Raw genomic sequence first — 12,226 nt, forward strand, 5'->3', positions numbered from 1 at the left:
TTAAGCTGTGTGAATGAAGAGTAGATAAAGGAAAAAGAGGGAAAGGATTTGTGCCCGTATATGTGGTAATGGGTGAACAAATAGAGAAGTGGATGAAAATTAAGAATGCTGTCATACCGGAATGGAAAGAATCTCATAAATGGAGAACCATGGGCGTCAAAACAGGATATACCAAATCTTAAATCTATAATAATAATTCTCTAAGCGCGCATGCGCACTTAGGAGGCTGTGGGTACCTGACATGTGCTGTGTCTGTCCGTGGCCGGCGGCTTAAGTGCATGCGCCGGCATGGCGCACCAGACGGCAGCATGAAGGCAGTGGCGGCGGCAGTGTCCGTGTGGAACACGTCAACCACTCCCCCCTCCCGCACCAACCACTGCCGCTCCTGTTTGAAGCGGCCTGCTGAGGTTCGCGGCCGGCTGTAGCGAACCTCGCAGGCCGCTCTCCACATGGAGCATGTTCCCTCTGACGCGATTGCATCAGAGGGAACATGCTACCATATGGAGAGCGGCCTGCAAGGTTCGCTACAGCCGGCCGCGAACCTAAGCAGGCCGTTTTGAACAGGAACAGGAGTGGCAGCGGCGGCAGGAACCATGGATGGATGGAGGGAGGGTAAGAATGGGAGGGGAAGCAAAAAAAGAAGGGCTATGGAGCAGGCAGGATAGGGGGCTGTTTTGGTGGGAGAGTTGTGCTGAGTGCAGACAGCAATCTTGGGGGGTGGGGGAAACAGAAGGGGGCCATGGAGCAGGCAGGCATGGCACAACAGGGGGCCAGAGGGAGAGAGAAAGGGGGCTTCTTTGGGGGGAGGGGTGTGCTGGGGGCAGACAGCAATCGGAGGGAGGAACAGAAGGGGGGCCACGAAGCAGGTAGGCATTGCACAACAGGGGGAGAGGAAAAGGGGGCTGCTTTGGGGGGATGGTTGTGCTTGGGGCAGACATCAATCAATGGGGGGGAGAAATAGAAGGGAGCCACGGAGCAGGCAGGCATTGCATAACAGGGGGATAGGGGGTACTTTGGGGGGAGAGTTGTGCTCGGGGCAGACAACAATCATGGGGGGGAACAGATGGGGGCCACAGAGCAGGCAGGCATGGCACAACCGGGGTCCAGGGGGAGAGGGAAAGGGGGCTGCTTTGGGGGGAGGGGTGTGCTGTGGGCAGACAGCAATTGAGGGGGGGGGTAGAAACAGAAGGGGGGCCATGAAGCAGGCAGGTATTGCACAACAGGGGGAGAGGGAAAGGGGGATGCTTTGGCAAGCAGGGGGGCCAGGGAGACAGACAGAAAGAAAGACGCACAGACAGGGGACCAGGGAGAGACACAGACACGGACACAAAGAATGACAAACAGACAGCGTCCAGGGAGAGAAGAAACAAATAAAAAAAACAACAAAACCAGACATATGGACATCTACTCTAGCACCCGTTAGTGTAACGGGCTTAAACACTAGTAATTAAAATAAAAATATGACTTGCTAGCTCAACTAATTTTATTAAAATAATAGGACAATTTAAAACAATGAAAAACAAAAACAGCAATGATGATGATGTACATATAGAAAATATGTAACTATTAAATCAGGAATATAAAAATGAGAGTAAAAATATATGAGGCCAAACAGGCACATCATAGTAGTCAAGTGACTTAAAAGAATGTAAAACTGCAGAAAAAGTTATGCAGGATAAAGAATAAAAGCTAGGAATAGAAAACAAATTGGACATAGTGGGCAGATTGTACAAAAAAATAGGGGGGGCAACTCACTTTTTGTCCTCTTTTTTTTTTTTGTACAGTCCGCTCACTATGTCTGATTGGCTGCACTGTCGGCTGGGACAGGAGGCAGGAGGGACCAGATCTTATGGCAGGCCCAGCGGAGGTCTCCAAGGCATGGAAAAGGAGGGATGGAGAGGGGACAGGGTACAGAGCTGGGCAGGAAGGGAGGGAGGGAGGGGAAGGGTGCAGAGCCTTGCAGGGCAGGGCACTTGAATATATTAACCTCTTGGTTTTTTCCACCTTTTATGGGGGGGAAAAAGTTTACCTCAGTTTATATTCGTGTCAGCTTTTTTTGAGTATATATAAAATCCCTCAGAATAATAAACACAGCATCTTATCTTCACTGAAAGACACCTAAAAGTGAATATAATAATTTCTCTTTCATAGCGTTATTGAAGAGTATATTTAAAATGAACACTTGATGCTAGGTTGTGACTCTTTTCTTCAATGAAACTTAGGGCTCCTTTTACAAAGGCGCACTAGGGCCTTAATGCACGGAATAGCGCACACTAAATTGCCACACGCGCTAGCCGCTACTGCCTCCTTATGAGCAGGCGGTAGATTTTTTGCTAGCACGCGCTATAGCATACGCTAATCCGGTGCATGCGGTAAACCCGTAGTGCACCTTCATAAAAGGAGCCCTTAGTAACATCATTGAAAAATCAAAATAAACCACTTATCCTATACATGCTCTTGATGTTATAATGTTGTTCATATTATATCCAATAGTCAAGTCTCAATTACTATATAATGTGTGGTCGCGCTGTTACTCCCAGCTATCTCCAGGTGCCTCTTCAGCATTCACAGATGACTTACTATGGGTTTTGTTTCATACAACTTTATCAAGGATTCCAGGGGCAATATCCAAGCTTGAATGTCCTTTAAACTTCAAAGTTCTGATATAAATCAAAATCTTAGGCACAATGTGGTATAAAGGGATATTGGAGGTGTTATAAGAGTCTAGTGTAATAAGAACTACAGTAAAATTTTAACTTGATATACAAGCAAGGTCTTGCAATACGAGTTCATACAGTATATACACGTCACATCATCCCGACTGAGCCGATGGTCCTTCTCTCTCTGACGCTGTAGTGTAGTGACTATTCTAAATGAGCAAGGTCTTGCAATACAAGAACGTATACTATTTTGTATTAAAGTTTTTGGGTTGTGGAACGAATCGTCTAAGTTTCCATTATTTCTTAGGGGGAAATTCGCTTTGAGATTACGAGTGTTTTGGATTACAAGCATGTTTTCGGAACAAATTATGCTCGTAAACCAAGGTTTTACTGTACTTTGTATTAAAGTTTTTGGGTTGTAGAACGAATCGTCTGAGTTTCCATTATTTCCTATGGGGAAATTTGCTTTGATATACAAGTGCTTTGGATTACAAGCATGCTTCTGGAACAAATTAAGCTCGCAAACCAAGGTTTTACTGTACTTATTTGTGGGTTTTCACTGTTAACACATTGACACTTGTTCCCCTTCTAAAAGAGGGAATAAACATGTATTTTCTAGGCATGCCCTAGTGCTACTCAACCATGCTCCCTTGTCATTTGCACGCCCTTGAGGTTTTGACATGCATATCCTGGCTTTGTAAGATAGGCACTTAGATGTTTATGCAAGTCTAAAATGCAAATAGTTCTTCTAAAATGACTGCCTTAACCTATACGTACAGCAACCTAGCAGGAAGCTGCTTGCCCTATCTTACAGGCTATCAGTACAATATAAAACAAATTCTAAAAGTGAAACAGATGGATTAGTCTGCTTTTGAGATAGATATGAGGGAAGCCACTGTTAAGGGAAACATGCCTCTGAAAAATAATGATCAAATATTGTTACTATTTGAATTTTTGCCAAGTACCTGTGACCTGGATTGGGCACCGTGGAAACGGAATATTGGGCTAGATGGACCATTGGTCTGACCTAATATGGCTCTTCTTATGTTTTTATAATTGCAGCCCTAGTTTTCAGAGCATGCAGCTCGATGGACCTAATGACAGACAATTGCTTTTTCTGCTGCACAGATTTTTTTTTCTGCAAACTGATGCTCTTAAGCTTCAGCCATAGAGTTCTCAATAATATTAAACATGCAAGTCATGGTTTCTTTCATTCTAATATTTGGTGGAGCAAATAATTTCAACCAATGTGACACATCTTGCCTCAGTTTTGGGAAAATACGCCAAAAAGAACGCAAGCTGCTTATTTGTTCATTTCTTTGTGTTCTCTTCTTGTCTGGCTCTGCATGGCAGGCTCGTGGGTGGAACTGTACTTCAATGGCAATGGGTCCAGCATGCAGAACATGGGACAGGGACAGGAGCAGGTGCCGGCGTCTGCTTCCATGTACAATGGAGATATGGAAAAAATCCTTCTAGATGCCCAGCATGAATCTGGGAGAAGCAGCTCACGGGAGAGCTCACGCTGCGACAGGTAGAGAAAATAGTGATGTCTATTTTATATAATGCAATAATGTGATGTCTAATGTGAAATAGTTCAACATAATTGAAGCCTGTTTCACATTTTTGAACCAAAGGACATGTTGATTGGACTGGCTCAACAGCTGAGTAAGTTAAAATTACTTTTGTTGCAGAATTTTAGCGCAAAGTGCTACATACCTCCAAAGAGAGAAACTTTATTTTAAATAAAGTTTAATCCTGCTGCTTTTACCTATTTGTACTATTTTATGCAGACTCTTAGGCAATTCAAAAGCCCAAGAGGTTGCCATAGATTCATATCCCAAGCCATACATTTCTTAGTAGCTCAAAATCCTGCTTGTCTCTCCCTCCAGCGCCAAAGTCTGGCCAGCCCAGTCCGCTGCTTTTTGCCGCCCGCTGCAACTGAAGGAAAGGAAGGTCCAGGCGCCAGCCCACAAGCCTTCTTCCCGATGTCAATTCTGACGTCGGAGAGGAAGTTCCGGGCCAGCCAATTGCTGCGGCAGCGGACCATGGTGGGGGGTGGGGGTGAGGTTTGAATCAGCAGTAAGCCAGGCTTCGGCGCTGGAGGGAGGCAGACAGGCAGGCTGGCTTTGGCACGGCAGGGAGGAAAGGGAAGTAATCGCCTGTCCCGTTGACCCCACGCACAGCTTCAGGATACTGTCTCTGAAAACGGGGCATTTTGGCGTCCCGAAGCTATGCAAGGGGACAATGGGACAGAGGATCTAAAAATGGGACGTCCCATTTAAAACGGGATGTATGGTCACATTAGGAATAGTGAAAATGCTTCTGTCTCTTTTCATAGCTGCTCTTGCTCTTTCCATAGCTGTTAGACTATGAGTGCCTTAAACTACCAGCTTGGAAAATATTGGGAGGGGAGGGGAGAAGAAGAGGCATTGAGAGAAATACTTCCTGCACCATTAGGTGTTTTTTTTTTTTTTTTGCAATGCCAGCACTGCAATAGTATATGAGCCCTAATGACAAAATTCAGTGACTTGTCGCAACCTGAAGACATCACGTCTTCATAGTTACCTGTACTATTAGAAACATAATAAACTGGAGTAGAAAAGAGTCTTGGAAGATTACACAGCTGAAATGCATGTGTAAGAACAGTAAACTTGTTCATCATTTTCAGAGACTTTTATAAGTAGTTATTTAGAATTTGGGTCATAGCTATGCCTAAAAATTTTTCTCCTACTTATGCTCTTCTCTTGCATTAACAGTATTTCCTCATAGACATTGGTTTACATAAGCATGCTTCTGACATGCTCAGAGAGCAACTGGGGAAGATAGAATGCAAAGCTGTCTGAAAGTTGGCAACTAAGGGCTCCTTTTACTAAGCTCCGGTAGCATTTTTAGCGCGCGCTAACCCCCGCGCTACACGGAAAAGCTAATGCCAGCTCAATGGAAGCATTAGCGTCTAGCGTGTACACTAAAACCGCTAGCACAGCTTAGTAAAAGGAGCCCTAAGATTTAATGTGTGGCGTAGTGGTTGAAGCTACAGCCCAGCACCCCGGGGTTGTGGGTTCAAACCCCACGCTGCTCCTTGTGACCCTGGGCAAGTCACTTAATCCTCCATAGCCCCAGGTACGTTAGATAGATTGTGAGCCCACCGGGACAGATAGGGAAAATGCTTGAGTACCTGCTTGTAAAACCGCTTAGATAACCTTGATAGGCGGTATATAAAATCCAAATAAAACTTGAAAACTTGAAACTTGTAAATGCAAAGTCATGCATTTGGGCTGCAAAAACCTGAGGAAAAGGTACAGTTTAGGGGGTGAAGAACTTTTGTGCATGAAAGAAGATCTTAAGGTGGCCAAACAATTTGTAATACAACAGTTCAAATCTCATCCTTTTATGTGAAAAAATAAAAATAGTTACAGTAGGACAAACCTTTAAGTTTTGCAGACTTCATAGAGACTCATGACTTGAAAAACTGCCCATTCTCAACATTTTGGATCCACAATTTTTGTGACCTTTTTCTAGAAATGATTGCAAAAATGTTAATATTAATAACATAAAACTATCTTTTTGCAAGCTACAGGTTAGAAACAAATGGTGGCATATCCACAGTGCAACTTCAGGTCAATCTTGCTCCTTTGTCCTGTATTTATACAGGAAGGCATGGTATTTTCTTTACGTTTTTTCTTTTTTCTTTCCTTTATTTTTTTTTTTAACAAGTCCTCCTCGCTCTCAGACGCCTCAGAGTATTCAAAGATCCACTGAAAGCGATAGCAGCAAAGACAAGTCAGGCTCACAGGTAAGACAGCATACTCAGATATGCACTAAAAAGAACGTAAGAATTGCTGCTGCTGGGTCAGACCAGTGGTCCATCATGCCCAGCAGTCCGCTCACGCGGCGGCCCTCTGGTCAAAGACCAGCACCCTAACCGAGACTAGCCCTACCTGCATACGCTCTTGTTCACCAGGAACTTGTCTAACTTTGTCTTGAATCCCTGGAGGGTGTTTTCCCTTATGACAGACTCCGGAAGAGGTTCCAGTTTTCTCCACTCTCTGGGTGAAGAAGAACTTCTTTACGTTCGTACGGAATCTATCCCCTTTTAACTTTAGAGAGTGCCCTCTCGTTCTCCCTACCTTGGAGAGGATGAACAACCTGTCTTTATCTACTAAGTCTATCCCCTTCAGTACCTTGAATCTGACAGATAAAAATATTCTCATAATTTTATGAATCAAGATGTTGGGAATCTATTAACATGAATGCTTTGCCTGTACCCCTACATTCTGGGTGTTTGAAAATAGCCCATCCTCAATATTGCTAAAAGTCTGTCCGGCCGATAGCCAGCTATCTGTGATTTGGCCAGCCAAATAGCACTGAATATCTTCTACTGAATAGCCAGATCTGCGGCAACATCATTTGACATAGCCAGTCACCACCAATATTCAGCGGCTCATCAGCTAAAGCACAGGGCTATATAGACCCATCCACAAAGCAGGTCTATCTTTGGCCACTAGGCCTTAGCTGACCAGCCACTGAATATTGGCTTGGCTGGCTAAGTCCACAGCAGTGAACCTTACCCCAGAAATTCAATATCGATGGCTGGATACAGCCCCACATTGAATATCTGGGATTGCTGCCAACTGCGGGAGGTAGCCAGGCTGCTTCCCAAAGTCTGAATATCAGGCCCTGCATGCTTTCCCACAACATGATGGCTTTCAGCTGTATGTAGAAGATGTGTTTCAGGAAGCTTCTGTAGGTTAGAGAGGAAAAGTACGCACATAGGTTGCATTTTTGAAATTTTCAATCTCTAGTAAAACTCTCCTGGCACAAAAAGCAGGTGTAGTTTATATGTGCACTTTGTATATCTGATGTTGTTTTCAGAATGAAAGTGCATGGACACTTTTTTTTTCCTTTGAAAATTATTACATTGACTATGGGTAAAAAGTCCAAAAGAACTTTGCACCAATAAAGGTTATTTGAAAAGTGTCCCCAGTATTTTACTATCTCTTAAATTCATAGCATTTCCAGATCATTATACTAAATTATAGATTATTTTTTTAATCGGAAGGTAGTATTTGTGTATCTATATCAGGGGTCTCCAAAGTCCCTCCTCGAGGGCCGAATCCAGTCAGGTTTTCGGGATTTCCTCAATGAATATGCATGAGATCTACGTGCATGTACTGCTTTCAATGCATATTCATTGGGGAAATCCCGAAAACCTGACTGGATTCGGCCATCAAGGAGGGACTTTGGAGACCCCCTGATCTATATGGATATCCTTTCACATACCACCAAACTTACAATATGAAGTACATTTGTATGTATACAAATCCTCACTCAAAACCACTAGTAATTAATTAACTGCATCTGTAACACAATTTTGATATGCTTTCCCCTCCCCCAACCCTATCCCTCCTTTTTCTAATGAAAATATTCATTAATAAGTCAAATGGAGAATAGCCAACCGGTGCAAACTCTAGGGTACGTGCGGAGTATATTGCCTATTTAGTAGTCCACTTCTGGCTCTAGTGTGTTCTAACAGGGCTCCCATATACTGTACGCTGAAATATCTTCCTTTGAGAGTTCATTTTTATCATCCACAGCCATCATTTTTCATAGACAACAGTTATATTGTTTGTACTCTCCGTTAGTGGATCGTAGGTGCTTGTAACTTTGTCCAAAGCAGTAATAAGCATTTTCAAGCAATCAAAAGAGCGTTTTTTTGTTGTTGTTTTTCCAGAAAACCTGTAGGTTTCTTTCCTGTGTTGCACAGGCTTCCCTAATTTCAAACAAAAAATTGTGTGAAGATAATATTCAAATACTTAAAATAGTAGAGCAATGATAACATACATCTTTATTTATTTATTTGAATTTATATCCTGTCCTCCCAGAAGAGCTCAGAACGGGTTACAAGTTTACATACATAATAAAGCATAACAGGGTATAGTAATATAGAGCATGACAGTACATTTTAGATGATGACATGATAGGACAATACATAGGGATGGCAATACTTAATAGGATATGATAGGACAAGGCCTCATACAACATGGAGGAGTGATATAATGAGTTTGGTATGTCATTGTGATACATTATAGTGCCTGACAGTACGAAGCGTGGTAAGGCAGTATGTAACAAAACATGTATTAGGATGTATGATGGTACATGGTATGGCAGACAATACATACAGGAGCATGGCAGGAATATAACTGCAAGACATGGCAGGACAATACTTAACTGTGAATGATAATATATGCCAGGTATGAGGTAATTGATCTTATATCAAGTTTTACTTCCAAAGATATTACAAAAATATTACTCTTCAACCAATGTTATTTATATCAATTTAAGACATTTGTATGGACCTTCTGTTTGTAACTAGGCACCACACTGCCGGTTACTTTATTCTGCATCAGTCCAGATTTAATAACTTCATTGACTTTAAATACAGAATGAAATAAAGTCAATGAAGTTATTAAATCTGGACTGATGCAGAATAAAGTAACCGGCAGTGTGGTGCCTAGTTACAAACAGAAGGTCCATACAAATGTCTTAAATTGATATAAATAACATTGGTTGAAGAGTAATATTTTTGTAATATCTTTGGAAGTGAAACTTGATATAAGATCAATTAATTGAGTAATCAACAGGTGATAATTATTGGGTTGTACATTAAGGTATGAGGTAATGACAGCCTCGGTGGTAACTTTCAAACGAGTAAGCGAGTTGCTTTTAAATTCTGCACTTACAGTATCCCCGACCCTGAGGATGAATGAAATGCGTCGGAGGGGGCTGGTGCAGCAACGTTTCTTACTGAGCTAAGGGGGTCCTTTTATCAAGCTGCGGTAGAGGTTTAATGCGCATTAATCCGCATTGAGCAGGCGTTAGTTTTTTAGCCGGCCACGGGGGTTAGCGCAGCTTGATAAAAGGACCCCTAAGTTTTTCACTTTGATTCAAAAGATTGAAGAAATATAATAGCACACATAGGAAGAAATTTAAAGATATAAATAGTATTTATCAAAAAAAATCTAAAGACACAAATAATACACCCCCCAAAAAAGGGGAATTGGTGAGGAGTGCTGCCACCCTGCTCTATCTGATCAGGTGGCGTTCTTAGGATCCCCAGTGTGAAATGAGGATTGCATAATAGAATTTAACAGCACTAAAACATGTATGCAGGTATGAGGTATAGCATGGAATGTCTGGCAAAATGTGGACGTATCAGCAGTGACAGTGCATGACAGTAACATAACATAATTTCTTATATACCACAACAACCGTATGGTTCAGTGCGGTTCACAAATTAAGAAATACTAACATTATAGCAGATTAAGTCCAGATATTTCCAAGGAAACATTGTCATTATAACATATAAAATTTTAGTCTAAGTATTTCCTAAAAAGATATGTTTTCAACTTTTTCCTAAATGCTGAGTAAGAGTTGGAAAAAGAGATATAAATACTAGCTTGTTTTTCCCAAAGGGCTGCTTGATATGCCAGTATTTTACAAAAGAATCGTTTATAAATATGTCCCTTAACTAATGGAAAATCAAAAAAAGTACTAACATTTTTTTTGTAGTATATACCACTTATAGCCTAAGTGGTTTACATTCAGATACTCAAGCATTTTTCCCTATCTGTCCTGGTAGGCTCAAACTCTGTCTAATAATTTACTAGAAGCAGTGGGGGATTAAGTGAGTTGCCTAGGGTCATAAGGAGCAGCATGGGATTTGAACCCACAACCTCAGGGTGTTGAGAGGCTATAGCTCTAACCACTGCGCCACACAATCCCTAGATATTATCGTGCACTGTTTTGTATTTAGGTATGATATGGTATGGAATGTATGGCAGGGCATGATAGTATAAGTGATGGCCGATCTTGTATAGACAGTGGTATTTAGAGTGGAGGTATTTCATAGAAGGTTAGAGGAAGAGGTGAGTGGTGGAGGGAGCATCCTGAAAGTGTGCATAATCTTTTTTTTTTTTTTTAATTCTTCTTCTTGCAATTGAAGTTGCCGGTTTGGGGTGGTAGTTGGAGGCCATATAGGTTGTAACATAGTAACATAGTAGATGATGGCAGATAAAGACCCGAATGGTCCATCCAGTCTGCCCAACCTGATTCAATTTAAATTTTTTAATTTTTTCTTCTTAGCTATTTCTGGGCAAGAATCCAAAGCTTTACCCGGTACTGTGCTTGGGTTCCAACTGCCGAAATCTCTGTTAAGACTTACTTCAGCCCATCTACACCCTCCCAGCCATTGAAGCCCTCCCCAGCCCATCCTCCACCAAACGGCCATATACAGACACAGACCGTGCAAGTCTGCCCTGTACTGGCCTTAGTTCAATATTTAATATTATTTTCTGATTCTAAATCCTCTGTGTTCATCCCATGCTTCTTTGAACTCAGTCACAGTTTTACTCTCCACCACCTCTCTCGGGAGCGCATTCCAGGCATCCACCACTCTCTCCGTAAAGTAGAATCTCCTAACATTGCCCCTGAATCTACCACCCCTCAACCTCAAATTATGTCCTCTGGTTTTACCATTTTCCTTTCTCTGGAAAAGATTTTGTTCTACGTTAATACCCTTCAAGTATTTGAACGTCTGAATCATATCTCCCCTGTCTCTCCTTTCCTCTAGGGTATACATATTCAGGGCTTCCAGTGTCTCCTCGTACGTCTTATGGCGCAAGCCTCCTATCATTTTCGTCGCCCTCCTCTGGACCGCCTCAAGTCTTCTTATGTCCTTCGCCAGATACGGTCTCCAAAACTGAACACAATATTCCAAGTGGGGCCTTACCAATGACCTGTACAGGGGCATCAACACCTTCTTCCTTCTACTGACTACGCCTCTCTTTATACAGCCCAGCATCCTTCTGGCAGCAGCCACTGCCTTGTCACACTGTTTTTTCGCCTTTAGATCTTCGGACACTATCACCCCAAGGTCCCTCTCCCCGTCCGTGCATATTAGCTTCTTTCCTCCCAGCATATACGGTTCTTTCCTATTATTAATCCCCAAATGCATTACTCTGCATTTCTTTGCATTGAATTTTAGTTACAAGGCATTAGACCATTCTAACTTTTGCAGATCCTTTTTCATATTTTCCACTCCCTCTTCGGTGTCTCTCTGTTACAAATCTTGGTATCATCTGCAAAAAGGCACACTTTTCCTTCTAACCCTTCAGCAATGTCACTCACAAACATATTGAATAGGATTGGCCCCAGCACCGAACCCTGAGGGACTCCACTACTCACTTTTCCTTCCTTCAAGCGACTTCCATTAACCACCACCCTCTGGCGTCTGTCCGACAGCCAGTTTCTGACCCAGTTCACCACTTTGGGTCCTAACGTCAGCCCTTCAAGTTTGTTCAACAGCCTCCTATGAGGAACTGTATCAAAGGCTTTGCTGAAATCCAAGTAAATTACATCTAGCATATGTCCTCGATCCAGCTCTCTGGTCACCCAATCAAAAAATTCAATCAGGTTTGTTTGGTACGATTTACCTTTTGTAAAGCCATGTTGCCTTGGATTCTGTAACCCATTAGATTCAAGGAAGTACACTATCCTTTCTTTCAGCA

The 12,226-nt window shown here is 42.4% G+C and overlaps 1 protein-coding gene across 1 annotated transcript in view; it reads left to right on the top strand.

Annotated features, from left to right (window-relative positions):
- Positions 1-12,226, top strand: part of BNIP3 (BCL2 interacting protein 3) — a 52,316-nt gene that overhangs the window by 12,257 nt on the left and 27,833 nt on the right. Inside the window, exons 2-3 of the mRNA XM_033940801.1 lie at positions 4,014-4,191; positions 6,375-6,453. Of these exons, the coding sequence (XP_033796692.1) occupies positions 4,014-4,191; positions 6,375-6,453 (257 nt within the window). The remainder of the gene's footprint in view (positions 1-4,013; positions 4,192-6,374; positions 6,454-12,226) is intronic.

This window comes from Geotrypetes seraphini, chromosome 4, assembly GCF_902459505.1.
Source record: "Geotrypetes seraphini chromosome 4, aGeoSer1.1, whole genome shotgun sequence".
In the NCBI taxonomy this organism is placed as follows: Eukaryota; Metazoa; Chordata; class Amphibia; order Gymnophiona; family Dermophiidae; genus Geotrypetes; species Geotrypetes seraphini.